The following is a 25,401-nucleotide window of genomic DNA, read 5'->3' on the forward strand; positions in this document are numbered from 1 at the left end:
TTCTCCAAATGTCTTGCATTAAAGACATTCTGTTCTGTACGTTCTGCACATAATCAATTTGCCATACCTTGGCACAAAAAAAAGATAAATGGATACAAACCTTGAAACAGAAGGTCATTATTTTACTGGCTAAGCTGTTTCCTCGGAAAAGAGTCTGCATGGAATCTGCCAATTCTACTTCCTTAGAAAACATGTTCCAGAGCAGTTGGTAGAGTAAATGCCGAGAATCAAATAGAGTCACTAGAACTCGAGCTAGTTCATCCTGAGAACAAAACAAAATTGCATTGGTGTGAATAATTTTTTTTTCTTCAGCAGGAGACTGAAAGGTAAATTCAAAGCTGTCAACCACCTACTAAACCCAGTTCAATGGTGACTAATCAATTTTTCCCCTAGTATTTATCTGTGTACATTTGTCTATGATAGATGACTATTTCTTCATGCCTACAGCAGCTGTTAATTCTTTTTTTTTAAATCAATTTATTTCCTTAAGCAATCTCTACAACCAGTGTGGGTCTCAAACTCACAACCCTGAGGATCAAGAGTTACACACTCTTCTGAATGGGCCGCCATGCACCTCAGCAGCTGTTAATTCTGAGGATTAACTGGTTAAAAGTAAAAGAGGCCTAGGCTTCACCAGGAGAAGAAAAAAAAAATCCAGGATTCAGTTCGAATTATGACAAAATCAAAGAGAGTAGAAATAGAACACAATGGCAAAGAGTTTAGTTTGATATGCCCAGATCATTTTCTTAGGAAATCAACAAGCAGGAGTTAAGACTTTGGTGACCACAGGACCTCAATTCTCTGCTCATCTGGTCAGGGAAATTCAGTACACAGTGGGCTCAGCAGAGAAACAACAAAAATGGAAAGACTACAGGATTTGCAGGAAAGATCCTCATAGTTCAGGTAAGATTATTACTGAGGCTCCAGCTACTTTCTCAACAGCTGAAAACCACTCAAATAATATCTGAAGTTTCTTTCAGCTCTAAAGTTTTAGCAATTCATGCAGTAAGCATTCCTGGAATGAATAAATTCAGAAGCATCTGCTATGTGGCAGGTCCTGGTTCTATACTCCCTTAACAAACTCACCCACTGAGAACATGGAACCACATTGGCCAGCGCCATGGCTATCGGGAGCTCTCCTTGGTCTCCCATCATCGTGACCAACTCTACTAGCCTCTCAAACCGGTCAGCCAGCACCGTTTCTGCAAGGGTGTCAAATTCTGTGCCTTGCTGGAGGATTTTTGTCAGAACTTCCATAAATGTAGCTCTTGTCTGAAGATCTTTGTGGTAACCTAAACCTGATATGGACAAATAGATGCAAATTTACTAACATGGCCTGCTGAAGTAATTTTGCTTGTCTTACATGCCAGTTGTCTAGGTTTTCAGTTTCTACACGAAGCCTTCATTTTATCTCACCTATGGAGTGCATGAGGCCACTGTCCACATTAGCATTGAGTAAGTTTGACATCGCAAGGACTGTACAGTGCCTCAGTGATGCCAGCCTCCGAGACATGCCACGTTTCCTGCCACCTGTTTGTGCATTTTCATCTTCAACTTCACTGCAGTCATTCAAAAGGTTCATGAACAATGTGAAATACCTGAGAAATAAAAAGACTGACTCTTACACAGTGAAGGCCACTTCACAAGACTAATCAGATATTCTGGAATCATGATATGTGTATCCCGTGAGTGGTCTTGGGTATCTGTTTCTCTCTAGTCCTGGGGTAATCATCCAGTGTGACTCATTATGAAGTGTGCTGTGCTTAATATGATTTTATCCTGACAAAGCCAGTACATATTTCATAACATGGGCACAAAACAGATGCAATCTTTCCTGGTCAATGCATCACTTTTAGTGTTTACCGTATAAAACAAGTGGTCCAAATAGTTTAGAGGATGTTATTTTAAAATGACTTAATGAAGTGATCTGGGTTTTATTGCAAATAATTCACTGCTTGGATTATTTCTTTAAAAACACAAAACACAGTTGTTTTGTTAACCCAGTCCTATCATAGGGAATATTACTTCATGTGTGCCTGTATTTTATAGGCAGCTGCTGATGGCCATAATACCAAAATAATGAGGTCCATTTTCTAAATATAATCATCTGCCACTTTGGTTAGATTTTGTTTTGTTGTGTGTGGGCTTTGTATTTTTGCTTTGGCTTTTTGGGGACTGAAATTTACTTAAGAAATAACTGCGATTTGGCTTCCATCAATTCCACACCATCTCCTTCCTCCGGCTGCAGCGGAAGACCAGCCAGGAGTGAAACTACTGCTTCCATGCTCGCCTGGTCCAAGTCTCTGAAGAAAGAAAATTTAGGGACCACATAAATCTTGCAGGTTCTTCCACTTCACCTTTCTGTCAAATAACACCTTCCTAAGAGAACTTCAGGAATTCAGAACAATCTATTTAACTATTTATAAAGATAACCTAAATAATTTGAGATAACATACCCAGAATGCAAAAACCATTCAAGGGAGGGAGAAGGTGATAATAACTTTCATAAAACCAAGCCCCATGAAAGAGATATATGTGAATGATTATTTTCTGATATGTGGCAATAAGTATTTACCATTAGAGCAAATGCAGGGAATTACTTTTCAGAAAGACTTGAACCAATCAAGTTTCTTAAATATTACCTTTATCAAATTATAAAATAAAAACAATCTAAGGCGTTATACATTTTATTCTCGAACAACCAGACTAATCTTCCTAAATAGACAACACTAACTTTCCAAGTAAATTGACTTTACTGAAAGTCTTTCAGTTAAAAATAGGAGGTAAAGATTAGTATGCATAATTCAAATGCAAAAGCGTGATATCCAAAAAACATGTACTATAATAGCTATGAAGTATCAACACCCCCAAACAGACCTGCTAATAATTAAAAGTCATTCTCTCTTTCGCATTTGCTGTTGTTTTTACCTTGTAAGACATTTTACATCATCATCTGCTGCTTGGTTTGATGTTCCCATAACCCAGTCTGTCAGGTATTCTACCATTTTATTCCTACGGAATGGCAGGGAAAAGGAAAACAGCAACAATTTTTTTAAGTCACACATACACCTTCAGTCATACAAATTTTTTTAATAGTGCGAATACTTTGCCAAATCACTCAGGTGATATGACAGCTTCATAAAAGAGATACCGCTACTTCAGCCCTAACAGTCAGAAGGGCACTAACAGGCAACTAATACTGGTTCCACGGATACTGGTACCCTTAGCCAGGGTATCAGACTGGAAACAGAATCAAATCCTTAGCTCAAGTATAATTTAGGCATGGGCATGAAGCTTTGGGAAACTTGAAAATACAGGAAGAAAAAAATAAAAACATAAAATGCTGTTTTTCCATCCTCCCCTTTCCCATGATAATCGAGTGACTACTATTTTTGTGTACTTCATTTACTCTAGAATTTACAAGACCCCACTTTGCTCTTTTGAGAACTCACCTAAATTTCATCTCTTGACAAAACGAGAGGTCATCTCTCCTTGCCATCATTACCTCCACTAACTGACACAGTTTCGTTTTTATTTGAATTGCATGGACCATATTCCCAAGCACACGAACATATCTATTTAGACACAGAAACATTCGGGGGAAGAAATATCAGATATAAACAAAAGAGAAGGTTTTCTAAATGCTTTAATCTCTAAGTAAAATGATTAAGCATAACTACAAAAACTGCAGTATTTTTATTTTATATGAGTACATTTATGTCCAATTTGGGTGCAATAAAGAATGGCAACTTATTCCCTAATAACTATCAATAGCGATGTGTTTCTGCTACATTGCAGTAGAATCCTTACCTGACCAGATTTAACATCATTGTTTCAATGCTAGCTTGCCCCAGATGTTCCGAGCTGCCTTCAGTATGGTTATCTAGTAAGTTCTTCATTATAGCTATGGTTTGCTCTACAAATTGAGTATTGGTATCAGTCAATAAAACCTATATAAAGAACAAAATACATTTGGCATCAAGGCACAGAAGACACACCACAGAGAGATGAAACTGCCCTGACCTAGATGTCATACACACACAGAAATGCACCCACAGGCATGTATTCAAATAGGCACACAGACATAATGGAACGCTCATACCCACACCCAAAACATTCATAAGCCCTGGCACACCTACACACTTGAGTTCCCAAAAACCAAAACTGATCCCTACATTAGATGATTCTTTTTTCTGCAATTTTTTGCCTGTTTTTAAAACACTGTGAGTAATGTTCATGCCAGTATCGAATTAGATAATAAAAAAGATAAAGGCTTCATTATCAAACCAGTCACTCTATTCACAGGAAAGGGGGGAAAATAAAGCAGAGAACACCTTACCTGTCCTTGGGAGTCAAAAAACTTGCTGATGGTATTCTTCAGTTTGTTAAACAGCATTGGATAAAGAGCAGGATTCAATTCAAGACCCACCAGATCCTTAACATTGGTCCGTATCTGAAGTCCCACTTTCTCATGGTTACACACCATTAAGGATAAGAGTCGATCCATAAATTTGCTGACAGGTGTATCAGCATTTCCCTCTGAAGACATCACTGAAATCATGGAACCCTTGCGTTCACTGACTGGGCCCATGGGTGGGCTATAGGTTGCCAGGCCAGAATTGCTTCTCTGCTGCAGGCACACTCCCCCAAGGGCACAAAGGAAGCCAGTCATGTTGATCCATTCCTGTAGGGAGTCCGTGTCTGACAAATCTATGGAACCTCCTCCACTCACGTGAGACATTCGCCTCTTAACAATGGTCTTGTGAAGGCTTTCAGCAGCCTAAACACAAAATTTTTATGGAAAGCATGAATTCAACTTCAATTAGTTGAGAGACTTGACAAAATTACTTTTTATCCAACATTTCTTCCATGACAAAGAACATTTTTTACATGTAAAAGACCCAAGTCTTCACCATTTCTAGTCACCTCAAGGTTATCTTACTGCCCAAGGCCAGACGAGCCTTACAGAACGGAGGTAGTGATGGACACACACACAATGTCAGGCACACAAGGTGGTTATGGACTGCAGCTCAGAAACGACCACACACTCCAATTATTTGCTTAGATCAATTCCTGGACAAAGAGGCAATGTCTAAGCTGCTTCAAGGAATTATAAGCATTTGGAAATTTTCAACCAAGTAGTGTGTACACTTATTAGTGATGGCCCAAGTTCAAGAGCTCTGGGACCAGCTTTGCAAATACTGTTCTATTATTCACACAGATTCTGTGCGGCAAGAGGAGAATAATCAAGCAAAAGAACCAGTGAACAGAAAGAGGCTGTAATGAAGGAAGTGCAGAAAGACAAGAAATAGAAAAAAATCAAACCCTGCAATGATCTGACTGAGAAGGACTCTTCAAAGAATTCTGATCCTGTTAGTTTACAGAGCACAGATGAGAAAGAAAAACTCTTGCTATGTGTGGCAGATTTTTCAAATTCAATTCTCCTCATACATCGCTTACAAGCTAATATTCAGCCTATTACTGAGGACATATCGGCCCAAGAAAGCAACATATTAGGGGTGTTCTGTAATATAAATGATGTAGAAGTATCACTGTATTTGCTTCCTTACGTATGTTTTGGGGTGGGGGGAGCCTTTCTCTCATGAAGGATCGCTTTGAACACAGAACTCCTGAAACCAATATTTCTTATGGCACATGCATTTATTACAGTTGTAGCTAATATCAGAATACGGCTACTCTCCCTCCTGTTGTACTGCACATTAACCTTTTCAAGATTGAAATTATGCGTATTTACGCAGGTTCTCTGAACAAAAGTAAGGACAGAACGCAGCCTGCAACGTGGTGACTTACAGCAGAGCACAGTGAAAGAACCACTGGATACAACACTCCACTTTGACAAAGAAGGCCTAGATCTTGCATTTCAGTATTCGGTGTCACCTACTTTGTGAGGCTGGTTGATGAAGTCAGGTAACGATCGACTTCACACCTTCAAAGACTTGTGCAACAAGGAGCCATCGGTATCGGGCACAGAAATGTCCCCTGCAAAAGAACTTGCAGGCTGGCTTATAAGCTCCAGTGTGGTAGAGCATATGTTTGGACCAAATTTACATACTGAGATTATTAAACAGTGCCAAGTGATTCTCAATATTTTTAGCAGCAGAAGGGCAACTGAGTACTGGGTATATTGACTGCATGTGAGCTGCCCCAGTGCTAAAACACTGTAATCAGTATAGCTGGGACTTCTTTCCTTTACTTGTTAAGAATTTGGATCTAGTACCACTTAGACATCTCTTTAATCAAGTTTCAACTCCTGAGCCAAGTGTTCACACTGAACAAACACTGTACTTGGCATCAATGTTAATTAAAGCATTATTTTAAAAAGGCATTATGGGATAATGCCATAGCAGCCAAGGCTCAGCTATATAAGTAAGTTTTTCTGCATCTTTATTAAATACTACATTAAATAAGAAGAAGAAGAGCTCAGAAGAGCAGCTCCATCACCTTAGTCATCTGCAGCTGGTCCTTAAAGTACTAGTGACACCCAGCAAAGTGGAGGCAGTGACAATGAAATGGACGAACAACTTATTAACAGACTTAAAATATGTGCAATGGTGACTTTCAGATCCAGAGGAATCCCTGCAGGGAAGTTCTGGTGAAACTGCCAGCAGTGGTAAAGATGAAATCAGTGTTCTTGGTAGCAGTAGTGGGTACAACAATGGATCCAGCAATGAGGTGACCTCTAGCCACACATGCCAGTCCGCTGGGAGCCCTAGCAGTGACGTATGGTCAGAAGACACTGCAAAGGGCAACTGTCTCAGGTCCCCTCCCTCTTCGGGAGCTTTGTACTACCACTTACTAAACTTTGCTTTATTAGCACTCCCAAAAAAAAAAAAAAAAAAAGACAACGACAACACTGCAAATATTAAAGCCCTTAATGAAGATGAAGATGACAATAATGGTCATAATCCTCCTAAAGGTATAGATCTTCAGAAGAGAAAGTTAGAAAATCAAGCAGGCATTTGCTTATGGGATTCCCAAGGCCCATCAGGAAAAAAAAAGGGGTGGGGGGACAAGCAAGAGAATAGGAAGGAACCTGGTTTTCAACACTGAATCAATGCCATCAGCAGATAATTAAATACAAATGCTAGATGCTTATTCATACTCTCCAGACCCAGAGCATATTTCAGGGGGAATAAACACTGCTCATACAGTACAAGCGTGTCAAGAATCTTGTATCACACGCACTGGCGACTTTCTGAGGGACACTACTGGGAATGAATCCGTTAACTGCCTACAGTGTATTGGTCCTGGTATCACTACCACCACCATCACTGCCACCAGGATGGGCATATTGTTGATGATACGCTGATGCAGTTGATGTCAGTTGCAGCAGCTCCCAGATCAGTGCAAAATCAGAAAAAACATGGCTGGTTTTGATGAAGAATCTGGGTGTGAAGAGCAGCTAGTTCAGATGAATTCACATGCAGAACCTACATCTTTTCTCCAACAACATCTTCCCAATTTAGCATCCCCTTTACATCTTAGTGCAGTTCATAAACATCAGTTCAATAAGTAATGGCTCTAACAGACATTAAGTTGGATAATGTTTGCAAGAAAGGAAACACTCTGTGGGATACAGTTCAAGATATGACTCTATCTTTCCGAAGGACTGAAAAATGAGGCAGAGAAACTTCTCTGTTCCTTAGTGTGCTGGTTTACAGACAGATTCAAATGAGAGTCACTGAAGGCTGCCTTGATAATTTAAACAGATAAAGAGGAATTTTTTACATGGTAGTCAAAATTCATTTCATATATTCTTATTGACTAGGTGTGATGAATTTACAGCCTTTAATGTACTATTATCAACATATGTTTTAGTAACTGTTGTTTTCAAAGTAGGTTTGAAGACTTCTCTCTCACAGGGTCATATTTATTACTCAGCCTCACTTTATTCAGCACTTTCTGTCACTCTTGATTAGATCTCCTCCAAAAGAAGCAATAATACTTATTCTCTTCTTGCCTCTGGGAACATAACAGTGATGACTGTTTTCAAATTACAGCTAAATGTTCTTGAACTGTGTCACATTATACATTAAAAAAGGCTAAGTTCAACTTAAGCTGAAATAGAAACATTTTGGTAATGGCATTCTTCCTGCGTCTGAGTGGATCTTTTGTGTCTTGACTTCAGCAGTACATAAAGAATAAGGTCAGTGTTCTTCTCTAGTTTGAATTCTGCTATTTATTTATATACATAAGGTCAGTGTTCTTCTCTAGTTTGAATTCTGCTATTTATTTATATACTTCTTAATGGGGTTCAAATGAACTACAAACTTCTTGCTTTTGGGGTCTTTTCCACTGGTATATTTTTACATTTCCCTTGATAATGTTCCATTTTCTGGCACAGTGAATTCAGTTATTAGTCGACTATGTTATGTTATAGTAATATAATGTTTTCAGTTTATCTCTGCCCGGGCCTCATATTAATGTCTAATTTTACTGAATAGTTAAGAACTTCAAAATATTTTTTTTTCCTAATTGAATTAGTAAAAGTATATGCAATATTTTACTCTCTGCTCTTGGTCTTTAAAGGGCTCCAATATGACAATCACAATAGACAAACTGTTCAGATAGGAATAAGAAAGCACTAACAGATCTCTCTTAGTGAATCCATTTGGCACATACTCTTTAAAAGGAAAGCTTTTCTTTTTTTTGTTTCAAGTTTTTATTTAATTCCAGTTAGCTAATAGAAGTTGTCATATTAGTTTCAGTTAAAGAAACGCTTTTAATGGTTGGATGACATTTTATCATTTACAGAGGTACTATACTATAGCAGTTGCTTTAAAAATATTGTCTTTTGGGGGCGCCTGGGTGGCTCAGTGGGTTAAAGCCTCTGCTTTCGGCTCAGGTCATGATCCCAGGGTCCTGGGATCGAGCCCCGCGTCGGGCTCTCTGCTCAGCAGGAAGCCTGTTTCCTCCTCTCTCTCTGCCTGCCTCTCTGCCTACTTGTGATCTCTGTCAAATAAATAAATAAAATATTTAAAAAAAAAAAAAATATTGTCTTTTGAAAATCTTTGTGAAACCACCAGTCTTTTCAAGCAGTTGTTGTCTCAATTAATATATCCTATATGTGTATCTGCAAACACTATTACCTAGCAATTCCACTGTTAAGTGTGTACTTTACAGAAAAACACCTAGATGGTCATCAAAAGACACATTCAAGAACATTCATAGCAGAAACACTCAAAATAACTAAAATTCTTTGTATAGCTATCTAATACCCAAAGAGAGTAGAAAGGAAAATTACATGGTGGACTGCATGTTGAATGAAATACCTGGAGCAGTAACAGTGAATGAACAACAGTGGTATAGAAGAGTATGGATGAGTCTCACAATATTGAGTCAAAGAAGCCAGATATAAGATACTGTGTCTCTGGCACTCAATTTATATCAAGTTTACAAACAAGAAAACTACTGTATTTAGTAGTAGTCAGCATAATGGTTACTCTTGGGTTGCTAGTTATTGGAAGAGGGGCACAATAAAGGCTTCCATGTGCTGGTAATTATCTATTCCTTTTTATTTTCTTTTAAAGATTTTATTTATTTATTTGAAAGAGAAAGAGAGCACACATGAGCAGGGGGAAGGGCAAAAGGAGAGGGAGAAGCAGGATCCCCACTGAGCAGGGAGCCCAATTTGAGGCTCAATCCCAGGACACTGGGATCATGACCTGAGGTGAAGGCAGACACTAAACCGACTGAGGCACCCAAGGTAACCCAGTGTTGACTTGTTTCTTGATGTGGGTACTGGCTGCACAGGTATGTTCACCTCCTACTATTGTGAACTGTCACTTAGATTTATACAAGTTTTTATATGTATGTTACATTCCAGTAAAAAAATAAAGTCCAAACCCAAGATTACCATATACGTTTTTTAAGAGCCACTAATATATTTTTTGTCATAGATTAATATACCAACCCAGAATATCAAACTTCTTTTAAAAAGCTTTGACTCACATGAACAAATTTTGCAAACATTATGCCAAGTGAAAAAAAAGTCATATTGGGTGAAATGCCCAGAACAGGCAAATCTACAAAAAGACTGGTGGTTCCCTAGGGTCAGGGGGTGGGGGGTGGGGGAGTGGGGAGGGAGATTAGGGAATGATAGCTCATGGGTATGGGGGTATGGCGTTTTTTAAAACTAGGGTGATGGTTGTACAACTTCATGAATATACTTTGTTTTTGTCTTGCTCCATGGTCCATGATGCCAGCTGAGGTTGTTGGTATCAGTACAATGCAACCAAGCTAGCAGGTTGGAAGCAGATTTTTCTGCTGTTCTTCTAGATTTTCAGTTGTAAATCAAATCTAGGACTGATCACTCCACAGTTGTTTAACACCTGCCTGTGAGGCTCACAACAAATCTTCCCAGCTCCGTGATCATCCATGATTTCAAATTCACCATGTAATCATGCTTCATCATCACAGTCAGAAACCAGATGATGACTGTGGAACATTGCCTAATAAGAACATGAGTCCGCCTCTCTTTTCAGCACTGTCGATGCTCTTGAAATCAGGATGTTCATGCATACCATTAAAGCGGCACAGAAAGGTGGCAGAAAGTAACAGTACATTTTAAATAGGTGAACTGAATGGTATGTAAATTATATCTCAATAAAACAGTTATACCCCCCAAAAAAGCTTTCGTCCTAAGGTCACATGTCCTCTCCAAATGACATTAGGTACATATTTTTGCTGTACAAAAACATAACTTTTTTTCCTTGTTCTAATTAAGCATGACAAGAAAAAAGCAATGGGAGGGTAACGAGTTTTTCTGAAACACCTAATTATAATGAGAGGAATAGGGATGCCTGGATGGTTCAGTCGATTAAGGGATCTGCCTTTGGCTCAGGTCATGATCCTTGGGTTCTGGGATTGACTCCCAAATTGGGTTCCCTGTTCAGCAAGGAACCTGCTTCTTCCTCTGCCTGCCACTCCTCCTGCTTGTGCTCTTTCTTTCTCTTTCTCTCTCTCTGACAAATAAAAATCTTTTGAAAAATAAAATAAAATAATGAGAGCAATATATGGCCATTACAAATCAATTATACACAAATGCCAATTAATTATTAATTTCTGGGGTAACAGATGAAAATAGTTGAATGGAATGTCTAAGTTTTTAAATTTCACTTAATCTATGGGTTCAATATTCTGCCCACCAGCTCCTTTAATTAGGATACCTAACAAAATAGTAAAATGTATTGTTTGAATTTTAATTTATTTTCTCTACCTTTGTCATCCCTTTCCTGAAAATTCTATGAGATACTTGGATGGAAAAAGAGAAGGAAAAAGGGTAAAGGAACGGTCTCTGCCATAAATCATCTCTAGCTTGTGCTGGCCAGTATTTCTGCAAAAATGGCAATATCTGTGCTGTCCAAATTGTCACATGTGGCTAAGGAGTCCTTGAAATGTGGCTACTGTATGACTGAGAAACTGAATTTTAACTGTATTTAATTTTAATGGATTTAAATTTTCATTCAAATTTAAATAGCCACACATGACTAGTGGCTACCATAACAGTGTAGTTTTAGATGAACCACAACTACATAACAGTCTTACGACAACTAGACACACATTATACTAAACAGTGACCCAAAAGATTATTGAAGTGAAATACATATGTCTAAGCAGATTGATTAAAAGACAAAAATCAACTTTACAAACTCACCTGGCCATCTTCCATTTTAGCTTTTGGGTAGTTGAGGATTAGTTTTGTAGCTTGTTCCCACTTTGCATGTGTATCTTCCCAAGCCTAAAATGAAGGCAATTACCACTGAAAACAACTCTAAACCTAGAACTAAAAATCAATCAGCAGGTAGATGTTATATATATACATATATGTGTATGTATAGTATACAAACTTGGTACATATTTTAACGTCCTACTTGTAATAGGCACAGATCTTAGATATGCTTCAAAAGCTATTCTGGTCACACACACATGACATGAGGCTTCTACATTTGACAGTGGGGGTCTGGGAGGGCTGTTTCTGTTGCTAAGGGCATACCTCAGTGTTTCCTGCAGTGGGATGCTCAATGCGCCTTAGTAGTGCCATCACTCTTTTCTGAAGTGCTGCTCTTCCTAAGCAAAGACAACAGCAAATCAACTTATTGCACTTACAGCCGTGCTTGCCAAGGGAGCACCCGGCAAGCCCAACCCATAAGGCAGAGGAGGAGGAGGGGAATGAATGCTTCCAATGATAAAGATGAACACTTCCTTCTGTCAGCTTCACAGGAAAGGTAATTAACTTGGACTCTACAATGTCCACAGCATAAAATAGCTATTCCTACCTATGTTTACTCCAACTAAGCGCCAGTGTTTAAATTTCACTATATATAGGTTCAGCCACCATAAATTCTAAAATTTGTAACTGACAGCAATTTTTAAAAAACTTGACAGCAGTTTTTAAACAAATGTACTGCATATTAAAACCTCAGTGAGAAGTCAACAATTTATTTCAAATGCTATTTACTTTCACCCTATCTTGTGTAGAAAAGGATTTCAGGTTAGCTATTTGAATGAACCTGTAAGTTTACAAAGTAGTTCCTACATTCCTAGCACAATCAGATCTCTTACGATTCAAGGCAAACAGAGTGGGGGGCAGGGAACATTATCCACATTTACCTGTTGACATCATATTGCTGACAGAGGCAAATTCCATAAACGTGTTATAGTTGGGCAAGAAGTTGTGCACCGACACCTCGTCCACCCCACATCGGATATCCGCTTCCTCGCAGAGGTGGCGGAAACAGGACATGGCCACCAGAACAGCTTCAGTGTCAGGGCTCCATAGGAACATGTACAGGGCCACTTCGAGTTTAGTCTGAGCCTGTCGGCAGATTGGCGGGGTGCCGCTGCACCCTGCTGCACTATCCTGGGATGGTGGGGATGGGAGGCATTATGTTGGCAACCCAGGCAATTTTATTTACATAATCCAACAATGCAACGCACTGTGTACCATGTATGCCTGCATACAATACCCCACAAAAGCTTTCCTGCAATCATGACAGCAATTTTTAAATCCCTAAATATCTTGTATGAATGAGAGATGAGATTATTTGGACAAACATCTCGATACTATTTGTCCAATTTCAAATCAAATTATCCTATTCCAGATTCTAGGAATGCAGATTAAGCCAACACAAACACAAGTAAAGCACCCATAGCATAACTCTACTGAATGAAAAATGCAATGCACTTCCAACTCAATTATAAGTGACAAAGGAAGTAATTAAGAAATTCTATCTACCTACTGGAGGGAAGAAATAAAGTACACTAGAACAAGGACTAAAACGAGGGCACAAACAAGAACTAAATATTGTTGTGGAAGGTATACTTGATTCTGGATTACACACTCCCAAAAGAATCCTCATTTACAAAATGAATATAAATTCCATGTTAACACAGACAATAGTAAACCCTACTGCTTAATTGCTGTTTTGTCCTCAACAGAAGGTTATATTGAAAATTAGGGATAAAAAAGCTTTGGCTTTCAAATCTAACAATATAATGCCATTGGTAAGGTGGACCAGCAAAATCTTCCATGGAATATCAATATAATCAAGATTCCTGCAGAGTGCACAATGGCAACCATCAGGAAAACTAACCTAACCACCCTACAACAAGGCTGTGAATGCATACTGCTGACCGTCCCATGAAAAAAGCAAACTGATACTCATCTCCACTAATGAAGATTAAAGAATGTACTCTCTAGATTGAGAGCTGCACACTAAATGCCAGAAATAGTGTTTTTAACAATAAAGATACCATTTAAAAAAAAAAAAAAAAAGATTTGGTCTACAAAAGAAGCTGCTTACCATGGATGAATTTCCTTTTCCCTTCCGAAGAGAGGCTCCAGGAGTACAAGAAGGTAGTAATTCTTCATGATTCATGGACATCTGACCAGTAGTTCCACTGGAAGGAACATCACATCCAACCCCATAAAGGAACAGAAAGTGACAGGAACTTCTATCTGCCTGCTAAAAAGAAAAAATAAGTAAGCCTTTCTGAAGCACTGATAACCAAGAAAAATAAACACATAACACGAGCTGTCTTCCTGTTTGAGACTATCCTGGAAAATCTCCCATTCCCAACTCCTACCCCTTACACCTTGAGATTATGCACTAGAAACCCAGTGGTACAAGTAATGTTTGTTCAAGAAACCCAGTGGTACAAGTAATGTTGGTTCAATGTCTTTGAAATTCCTCTTAAATATTCACCCTTCAAAGCATCAGAAACAACATATTATAGAAATGCAAAATTAACATTTCTAGATCTAACATGGACAGAAGTAAAACATCAATAACGTAAATCTACCATATGAAAAATGTAATGTACTTCTCAGGATAAATGACAAAGATTTTCTCTCAGAAGATTTTATCCTGTACCATGTCATATCCTGACATGGAAGTTGACTCTTTTGAGATTAAGTTTCTATGGACCAGTAACTAACACTGGTGTGTATGTATGCCAAGTATGCTACAAGGGTAACTTTGTTGACCAGACTCCTCCAGATTGATTACTGGGTTACTAATGCTTATACTCTGGAGAATTAAACCACAGACAAGTCCACCCAGATACCAACTCACCATTAGTCCATTTGTAAACAAAAAATTTAACAAGCTGCATGGTACACTGAAAAGCATGTCTTTAATACGTTAAAGTTTTTTTGTAGCTATGATTCTAGAAATGGATAAAAATTTATTGGATCAAGTACTCAAAAATTATGACATAATAGAAAAAAATTTTAACTGACTATAGAAACTTTATGTTAAAAGAAATGAAAGGCACTCCTCCAGCCCCTTAAAACCCTGTCCCTATGTTTCAACAGCAGGAATCAAAACTTTTCACTCAACCCTAGAGAATACTCAAATATTCGAAGAGATGAAACTGTTCTGGCAGGAATATAAACAAACTTAGATTAAACACCCTCAACCTCTTCCCTTCAGTTTGATACATTAACATTCTCTGGACTAGCCTAAGCCATAATATTTAAGTCTTATGCACAAACTTAAGATGGAATATGTTTCTCAACCTAATTTGGTTATAGCTGCCCAACTCCTTCTAGACTGAGACCCCATAGAGTCCTGCTTAACTCAACTAGAATTTATCAGGATTGCAACTTAAAGGACGAAGGCTCAGAATAATTTATAAAATGTTGACTTTCATCCATCATCTTCTGGCACAAGTATTTCCTTTGAAGACTCTGCAGGCAGGAAGAGCTAAAGTAGGACTTAATTTGGATAACATACATTTCCTTAATCTATTCCCATTACCCCCAAATATTCTTAAATTTTAAAGATGTCCTTTTGCTTACCTTATTTTTAAGAAGAAATTTATTCCTGCAGATCAAAATTTCCCGCAACCATTTGAGAATTTCTGTGCTACTAAGCATTTGATGGCTAGTTAATTTCTTACAGATGTAAAAAAGCATTTGAGAGCTGCAAAAACATAAAGTTCATCATTATCAGTATCATCAATAAATAACCTCACACACAAAGAGCTAATCAGTACCTAAGAATGACATTCTCTCATAACGGATACAAGTTTAGAGAAGTTGGGATTTGTTTTAGAGAAATGGTTATCAAAATGTTAACAGCACAATAATCAAAGAGAGTAAGTCTACATTACATTACAGACTACATTTAAAAAAAAAAAAAAAGCAAATAATTCTAAATCCTCTTACCCCCCGCAAACTCCCAATTGTTTAAACCACACGTCCCATCTCTGCACAAGACTCAAGAAGAAATGACAGACGACATGCACAGCAAAGACTGTGTATAAACCCAGTTCTCTACAGCAGGTTTCTGCAAACAACTGCCTATAGGCCAAATCCAGTCCTTATCTGCTTTTGTAAATAAAGTGTTAGTGGATCATGGCCATACCATTCACTTACTTATCGTCTCCAGCTACTTTCATGCTCTAACAGTGGAACTGAATAGTTCTGACAGAGACTATCTGACCCACCAACCCTACAATATTTATGACCCAAACTTTTAGAGAAAAAATTTGCTGATCCCTACTCTACAGCCACAATGTCCAACACAGCAGCAACTAGTTAGCTACCTGTGGCTACCGAGCATAGGAAATGCAACTTGCCCAAACAGAGATGTGCTGTAAGTGTGAAATGCAACCAAAATTTGAAGACTTAATGGAAAAAATAATGTAAAACAGATCAATAACTTTTATACTGATTACATATTAAAATAACTTCTAAATATATGTACTGGAGTTAAAATATTATTAAAATTAATATTACCTGTTTATTCTCTGTAATGTGACAACTAGAAAATTTTAAATCACTTATGTGATTCATATTACATTACTATCAAAGAACACTTTCTATGTGTAGGATTTAACTCAGCTGCCAGGTGACTTAGTGCACCCACTTCCATGAGGGTAGATAATGACAAAACCGGAAACTTACATCTTCCCATTTTTCTCAATATGCTGCCTTTGAACTCTTTAAAAGATAATAATTTATATAAGCAGGAAATAAACTACAAAATTCTATAAATATTTTTACCTACTAAGGCAGATGTTCACCATTAATTCACCTATCATAATCACTGGTATCATGGGAAATTAATAAAAAGACCATAATCTTAAAAACAAACTATTAAGATTACAAAATTTTAACACTCTAAGCTTATAATTGTAATCAACAATTTAGAACAGTTGTAACTACATAGAAATCTGAAACAGAAGAGAATACACCAAGTAACAGTACTTACAGCTGGGTAATAAAATTTAGCATAATAAAATACAAAACCATAAAACCTCTATAAACAAAGTTTTACAATAAAGCAAGTACTAGAGAGTTAATATCTAAACACAAAAAATAAATATAAAATAAAGTTTTAAATTTAATTTAAAAATAAAAGTACATATACCTAATTTCCCAGAATGTTTCCACCGGAGCATCAGGATTCCATAAATCAATGCTGTCTAACTGATGAAGAACCAGCAGAGCCTAAATTTTTTTTAAAAAGAGAGAGAAGAGCTAAACAAAAGTTTTTTGGTAGATGGAACACTGGAGTATTTATCTTATAAATGCTAACAAAGCTGGTTATTTAATTGCAGCTCTAACACATAGTATAAAGCAAAAGAGAAAAAAAACTCTGAAAACCCAAATCTCTAGGGAATAATAAATGTAGAATCGAATAATTTGCATTCTTATTATTCCTACTTTAAATGGCATACATGGATACAGTTAAATGATGAATTCGGAGGAGCAATAGATACATGTAAAAACTGCTTTAAGACACAAACTAAGTAATTTCTGTCTGTGTCAAAGAACCCAATAGAATAAAAAATTAATCCCTAAATAAGGAGAGCTCACCAAAATTAATGAGCACAACAGTGTTTTACTTCAAACCCAAAAGACAAAGTTGAAGTTATCGTGCTCATCACAAATCCTTTTGGAACATTAAAGATCAATTATTTCCAAAAACAAGAGAAAGAGGAGAGCAAAACAGGTTCACACTGCATAGCAGATTATTCATTCTAAAATATTCCAATTGACAACAGAATTGAAGTTGGAATTTGGTTTGTAAAACATTAACAGGAATTAAATAATTTACTTAAAATATACAACATGCAAAATCACTATTTAAAACTGTCAACATAAAAAGTGTAAAACTAGACTCTTCCCTGAAACCTCCCCTATCCTAACTCCAATTCCACGGTGATGCCCCAGAAGGACACTACTGAGCTGTGCATATTCTTCTCGGTCGTTGGTCAATATATTTGGTGATGCTTTACTCCCCTTTAAAGCCGTTTATTAAAACTCCAATAAAATGCTATTTGGAACAAATAATGAGAACTGATTTCTTCTTCTCTTAACAGTAAATCAAGTGCATAAAATGCTAATATTTGCACTGATAATCTGCCTTACATTAGTAAAAGATATATAAATGTCTAAACTTAGACCACTTTATAATGCTAAACCTTACAAATGATATAAAGACCAGACCTATATTATCTTATTTCAAACACTTTTATTGTAATTACTTTTAATGTATCATGAAAACTTCAATTCATTGTGAAAATCTTCAAAAATTATAGTTGGTAGCTCTCATGCCAAGGAGAAAACAACACAAATTTATATTCAATTGTCACTATTGCATAAAAACAGTACAATTTACCTTTAAGTAGCAAATTCTCTATAGTTACATTTGAAGAAACACTTTTTTAACATAAAGACAATGTGTTTGCCTTTTCCCCACCTTAATACGATTGCTTTCCTTGTTATGTTCCCTTCCATTTGTGTTCCACATATATTTTTTAAGGTTTTATTTATTTATTTGAGAGAGAGAGCTCGAGAGAGGGGAGAGTCAGAGGGAGAAGCAGACTCCCCAATGAGCTAGGAGCGTGAAGTGGGACACGATCCAGGGACTCCAGGATCATGACGGGAGCCGAAGGCAGTCACTTAACCAACTGAGCCACCAAGGTGCCCCTTCACATGTATTTTAACAAAGCTGCAAACACAGTATAGTAATTTGACATTTCATAAACATTCTTTCATACTGCCACGTGATCTGCATGGGGTTTTTTCGAAGATTTCCTTTATTCATCTGACAGAGAGAAAGACATAGCCAGACAGAGCAAGTACAAGCAGGGATAGCGGCAGGCAGAGGGAGAAGGAGAAGCAGGCTCTCCACTGAGCAAGGAGCCCAATGTGGAGCTCGATCCCGGGACTAGGATCATGGTGCCCTGTGATCTGCATGTATTAATGGATGTTTAATTCAGCAAGTTGAAATATCATTCTGTCACTAAATATTAACCTGTTTTCTTACTAGTGAATACTTTGAATTCTCTACTATTCTGTCATTATAAATCAGAGCAACAAGCATGTGTGTGTGCGCACATGTGTGTGTACCTTTCCCTTTAGAATTGTATTCACAGGATGAAAAAAAATTACAGGTATGGAATTATTTGGACAACAAAAGGGGGTATTTCCCCAATTTCTGCTAAATACTGTCAAACAGCCTTCCAAAAAGAATGCAATTTATAGGTTGAACAGTACATAAATAAAAGCAATGAGTGAAACAATGAATTCTAAAACATTTTTGGTAAAATGCAATACAAAGTACAAACAATAAAGTATATCTTTTAAGTATATAGCTCAAAGAATTTCTACAAATGTACACAATTCCATGTAACCATTACCCAGATCAACACTGTCAGCCTAGAAGCCCTTTTCATATTCCCTTTAATCATTAGTGCTTGACAAAAGTAGCCACTGAACTGACTTCTACCACCATAGATTATTGCTACCTGTTTGTTATTTATATAAAGGGAATCATATAGTATGTTCTCTTTTGTGTCTGGCTGTTCTCACTGAACATTACACGTGTGATACTGATTCATCCATGCTCTGCATTTAGCAGGAGCAGCTCATTCTTTTTTCACTGTTTTAGTCAATGGAATAAATATAACCAAAATTATTTATCTACTATTGTTGATATACTTGAGTTGTTTCTAGTCTTTTTTTGGGGGGGGGGATGAGTGCTATTACAAATTATACTACTATTAATTTTTCTGTATGTTTCTTTCGGTAAACACACATATGCATTTCTATTGGATACATACCTAAGAAAAGAATTGCTAGGTCATACGTTTACTTTGTAGGTATCTCAAAACAATTTTTAACAGTGGTTGTACTAATTTACCAGAGTATGAATAAAAACATGATATAATCATTTATTTCATATAGCTTTTTATTACTGACTTCTAGCTTAATTACACTGTAGTCGCAAAAAAATTCTGAATGATTTCAATCCTGTAGAATTTGTTGATACTTACTTAATGCTCAGGATATATTGAATGTTCCATGCATACTTGAAAAGAAAGTATTCACTGAGTGCAATGTTCTAAGTACGTCAAATAGTTCGTATCTGATAAACACGTTGTTCAAATCTTCTATTCTTTTTTTTTTTTTTTTTTTTTGGCTTGTTTATTCTACCAGACCTTGAGAAAAATATGCTCAAGTATGTCACAAAAACTGGACTTGTCTATACTTTTACTTCATGTATTTTTATTTATTTTAAGCTTTGTTTTTAAGTTCAGAGTTTCATTTTCTTGGTAGACTGGGCACCTTTGTAATGAGATGTCCCACTTCATCTCCAGTTGTACTTCCCGCTTTAAACTCTGTATTTGTGTATTACTCCAGCTTTCCTGAGTACATGTTTGTGTGGTTGAAATATCCTTGAATTATCAACCCCACAGTGTCTTTATATTTAAGCTGTGTCTCTCCTAAAGGCCACATAGTAAGATTTTTATACTCTTCGGTATTCAGACAAGAGAAATGAAAGCATATGTGTAGGCATACGTACAAATCTGTACATACACATTCCTAGTTTTATTTGTAATAGCCAAAAACTAGAAACAACACAAATATCTATCTAAACAAGTAAATGAATAAACAAATTGTGCTATGGCCACAAAATGGAACACTATACAGCATTATATGTGCAGTAATATAGATGAATTAATAAGTATGCAGAATTAAAGAAGACAGACACAAAGAGTACACTTTATAATTCCACTTACATAAAATGCAAGTTAGCCTGCAATAACAGAAAGACGACTGATAGTTGCAGAGGAAGCAAGGGAGCAAGGAAGGAAGAAGAGAGGAAGGAAGGGAGTACAAGGAGCATTGAGACAACTTTCAACAATGATGGATATGTTCACCTAACTGACTACTAACAGGTGAATAAACTGTGATTTAATTAACAACAGAATACTTATCAACAATAAAAAAAGGAATTAACATATGTAATATCATGGATGAAGCTCAAAAACTTGTGAGTAAAGGAGGCCTGAAGAAACATACATAGTCTAAGATTTCATTCATATGAACTTGCAGAACTGGCAAAACTAATTTATGATAGAAATCAGACCAGTAATATTTTGAGACAGGGAGTTGGGGCACAAGATACAGGAGAACATCCCAGGGTGACTAGAAATATTCTAAATTTTCTATGATCTCTATTATATGTAAATTATACCTCAATAAAATTGATTTAAATTTTATAACCCTATATTTCTAAAACTTCATAAATCTGTATTTAGCAATCAATATATAAAAAATTTTTTTAAGTCAACCATATTCACACCCACAAGGATGGCTATAACCCAACAGACAGACAATGATAAGTGTTGGCAAGAATGGAGAAATAGAACACACATACACTGCTGATGGGAAGAGAAAAGGATACAGTCACTTTGGAAAACAGTTTGGTCATTTTAAAAGTTAGCTACCATAAGACCCACCAATTCCACTGGTAGGCATATATACCTAAGAAATACATCCACACAAAAACTTTTATACAAATTTTCATAGCACTATTATTCATAATAGCCAAAAAAACAGAAACAATACTAAATGTCCATCAACAGATGAATAAACAAAATGTCATTTATGCATGCACTAGAATATTATTTGGCAATAAAAAACAACCAAGTATTGTTACATGCTACAATATGGATGAACCTTGAAAACAAGTTAAATAAAAGAAGCCAGAAACAAAAGCCACATATTTTATGATCCCATTTATATGAATTGACTACAATAAACCAATCTACAAAGACAGAAAATAGATTAATGTTGGTCAGTGGCTGGGGTGGAAAGAAATGGAGAATGGCAGGGTTTCATTATGGGGTGACAAAATGTTTCAGGGTTAGACAGTGATGGCTGCGCAACCTTGTGAATATACTGAAAAACCCTTAACTGTACACTTTTTTTTTAAAGATTTAATTTATTTATTTGACACAGAGAGAGATCACAAGTAGGCAGAGAGAAAGGGGGAAGGAGGTTCCCCACTGAGCAGAGAACCCGAGGCGGGGCTCAATCCCAGGACCCTGAGATCATGACCTGAGCTGAAGGCAGAGCCACCGAGGTGCCCCTGAACTGTACACTTTAAAAGAGTAAACTTTAGGGGCGCCTGGGTGGCTCAGTGGGTTAAGCCGCTGCCTTTGGCTCAGGTCATGATCTCAGGGTCCTGGGATCGAGGTCTGCATGGGGCTCTCTGCTCAGCAGGGAGCCTGCTTCCTCCTCTCTCTCTCTGCCTGCCTCTCTGCCTACTTGTGATCTCTCTCTGTCAAATAAATAAATAAAATATTTAAAAAAAAAAAGAGTAAACTTTATGGTATGTGAATTAGATCCCTATTTAAAATTATATATATATATATATATATATATATGTTCATATATATATATATATTTTTAAGATTTTATTTTTATTTATTTATTTGACAGACAGAGATCACGGGCAGGCAGAGAGAGGAAGGGAAGCAGGCTCCCTGCTGAGCAGAGAGCCTGATGCGGGGCTCGATCCCAGGACCCTGGGATCATGACCTGAGCTGAAGGCAGAGGCTTTTAACCCACTGAGCCACCCAGGCGCCCCTCAATATATATTTTTAAAACTCTAAAAAGTCAACTGTAATCAGAAAATTTTGAGGTTTTATATTTTCAGAATTTGCACAATATTTCTGCCACATGAGATATAAATAAAGTAAACCCCTTCTTTATCCATAGAGTTCACAGAACAGCATACAGACAGAAACATTCCACTGCCAGATAGAAATGTCATCTCTGACAAACAGATGTTCAGAAATGACTTCTACCACTCATAGAAACCACAAAGAAAACATGAAGAATGTACATAGTTACCACCTTTTCTTCAAGAGCCCAGAATTCATCTCCCCTCACCTCCATTGCTTCCTGAGCAATCTCTGGCATGTGGGACTGAGGGACCAGCTGGACAAGCCCTGTTATTAACTCCGCTGTACTGCCTTGGGTCTCAGGCCCCTGTTTTCTTGGATTCTGCAGAGAAAAAAGCAAGTTCTTTTAAAAAAAACTGTATCTTTTACCTGACAGGAGCTAGAGAGAAAAGAAAATGGAGAATATCTACTAATGGGTACACACACTACAATTTTTAGAGTGATAAAAATATTCTAGAATTACATAGTGGTGATGCTGCACAATCTTGTAAATATACTAAAGACCAATGAATAGTACACTTTAAAACAGTGAATTTTATGGTATGTAAATCACAGCTCAATAAAATACAGTAATTGTGGAACTTTTTTTTTTAAGTCCAAATTGTTTTTGTTAAGAATTCACTTAATCAGGCGCCTGGGTGGCTCAGTGGGGTAAGCCGCTGCCTTCGGCTCAGGTCATGATCTCGGGGTCCTGGGATCGAGTCCCGAATCAGGCTCTCTGCTCAGCAGGGAGCCTGCTTCCTCCTCTCTCTCTGCCTCTCTGCCTCCTTGTGATTTCTCTCTGTCAAATAAATAAATAAATAAATAAATAAATAAATTTTTAAAGAAAGAATTCACTTAATCTACATCTATAGTGTTCTTCATGTGAACAATGTCTAGAGAAAACCTTAATGAAAACAAAAGCTAGGAATTAACCAATTTCTTAATTAAGAAATCATATCAATAAAAGGAGTAGGTTAAAAAAAATTTTTTTTTTTTCACTAACACTACACTGGCTAAATGATACACCTCTGGTTTGGAATTAATTGAAGGCAAAGAACATGTGCTGCATGATCACCCCATGCAGCCCTCTTGCCTAGTGTAAAACATCTGCCCCAATCCATCCAAGGCTACAATTCACACCTCCAGATGCCTGTCCTTCAGTCTTTTCCATTGTGGAGAAACGCTGTGTACTAAGTAAAGCAAATCAGTGGCGCATATAAATGCAAACAGTCTACGTAAAGAGACTAAAATGCTTCCTGTAGCTTGGAAGCATCTATTTATACTTCAAGAATATATGGTTCTTGGGACGCCTGGGTGGCTCAGTTGGTTAAGCAGCTGCCTTCGGCCCAGGTCATGATCCCAGTGTCCTGGGATCGAGTCCCACATCAGGCTCCTTGCTTGGCAGGGAGCCTGCTTCTCCCTCTGCCCCTACCTGCCACTCTGTCTGCCTGTGCTCACTCTCGCTCCTCTCTCTCTGACAAATAAATAAATAAAATCTTAAAAAAAAAAAAAAAAGAATATATGGTTCTTAGAGAGAGGGTGGGGGTGGGAGACAGAGGGGGAAGGAGAGAGAGAGACTCTCAAGCAGACTCCCTGCTGAGCACGGAGCCTAATGCAGGCCAGGGCTCCAACTCACAACCCCGAGATCATGACCTGAGCTGAAATCAAGATGCTCAACCAACTAAGACACCCAGGCGCTCCTATATGGTTCACTTACGTGAGACCAACGCAACTTGTGCCCCCTTTTTATTTTGCTAACTGTGAATTCTTTCCCATTTTAATGATTAAGAAAACCCTCATCCCAGAATTTCTGTAATTCAAAACTATTAGCCTACTTTATAAAATTTAGATTCATTCACACATAACTCAGTAACATTTATTGGGTACCAAAGACATGGCAAGTTAAAAAGATGTGTTTCCTACCCTCTTGGAACATGTAGTCTGGTAGGAAAGACAGATATCAATAAAATCACCAGACTAACAACTGTAAAACTGCAAATGAGCACAGTACTGCACACGTACATGGCCCAGTCAGAGAGGCTCCCTAGGATAATGAGAGCAGCTCCAAATGAGCCGGTATTATGTATAGAAAGAGGAAAGGGAAGCATATCATAGGCCAAAGGAACAGCAAGAGAAGGTATGAAGGAATGGGATAAGCAAGATGGAATAAAGACAGACCATCATGACTATAGTAAAAAGGAGAGAGAAAAACAGGATGCTAAATGTGGCAGAAGAGGTAGGTGGGAGTCAGATTTTGCATGCCCCTGCAGGTCTATCTGGAGTTTGGTCTTTATTCCAAGAGTAAATTCAACTAAAAGGTTGTAAGCTGGGCAAGAGGCATGATAAGATTTGTTTTTTTAAGACATCACCAGAACTTTACCTTCAGTGCAAAGAAATGTTTACAAGAGGGTACAAGCTGGGCAATGAGGAGGCCTGACAGAATGAGAGCAGTATGCATGAGGGTGGAAGTGGTAGAGATGGTAGACAATAAAATCACATGACCTTAAAATACCATGACTGACATAATTTAACAGGTAGTCTTATGTTTCTCATATTTACTATGATTTAGAATTCTTAATGTAAATAGGAAATAATTAAGTATTTACAGTGAATCACTACTTTAACTTACCTCTGGTTACCCTGAGAAAAGTTGCTTCACCACTAGATGGCAGCAAAGAAAATAATTTCAATATTAAATGACTTCTGGCTAAATTTCAACCTTGGAAAATAGCAAGTTTTGTTTAAATTCTTGTTCTTTGACTAGTGAAATACTTAACACTGAAGGCACCAGTGGCTCTAGTGCATTCTTCACTCTGACATATAGTCCTGCAGAGCACTACTTAACACTGGAGGCACCAGTGGCTCTAGTGCATTCTTCACTCTGACATATAGTCCTGCAGAGCA

General features: G+C 37.4%; 1 protein-coding gene across 7 annotated transcripts in view; it reads right to left on the reverse strand.

Annotated features, from left to right (window-relative positions):
- The window catches only part of NF1 (neurofibromin 1), a 252,360-nt gene that overhangs the window by 128,670 nt on the left and 98,289 nt on the right, over positions 1–25,401 (reverse strand). For 6 of the 7 annotated variants that reach the window (XM_059379759.1, XM_059379760.1, XM_059379758.1 and 3 more), the window contains 15 exons: positions 22,724–22,837; positions 16,902–16,981; positions 15,326–15,449; positions 13,827–13,988; positions 12,634–12,883; positions 12,017–12,090; positions 11,678–11,761; positions 4,340–4,780; positions 3,811–3,950; positions 3,453–3,575; positions 2,929–3,012; positions 2,187–2,303; positions 1,417–1,598; positions 1,087–1,298; positions 101–262 (listed from right to left, as the gene is read on the reverse strand). In XM_059379759.1, coding sequence (XP_059235742.1) covers positions 101–262; positions 1,087–1,298; positions 1,417–1,598; positions 2,187–2,303; positions 2,929–3,012; positions 3,453–3,575; positions 3,811–3,950; positions 4,340–4,780; positions 11,678–11,761; positions 12,017–12,090; positions 12,634–12,883; positions 13,827–13,988; positions 15,326–15,449; positions 16,902–16,981; positions 22,724–22,837 — 2,349 coding nt within the window. The remainder of the gene's footprint in view (positions 1–100; positions 263–1,086; positions 1,299–1,416; positions 1,599–2,186; positions 2,304–2,928; positions 3,013–3,452; positions 3,576–3,810; positions 3,951–4,339; positions 4,781–11,677; positions 11,762–12,016; positions 12,091–12,633; positions 12,884–13,826; positions 13,989–15,325; positions 15,450–16,901; positions 16,982–22,723; positions 22,838–25,401) is intronic. The other variant, XM_059379754.1, reaches the window with a different exon arrangement.

Source organism: Mustela nigripes, chromosome 16 (genome assembly GCF_022355385.1).
Source record: "Mustela nigripes isolate SB6536 chromosome 16, MUSNIG.SB6536, whole genome shotgun sequence".
Lineage (NCBI taxonomy): Eukaryota > Metazoa > Chordata > Mammalia > Carnivora > Mustelidae > Mustela > Mustela nigripes.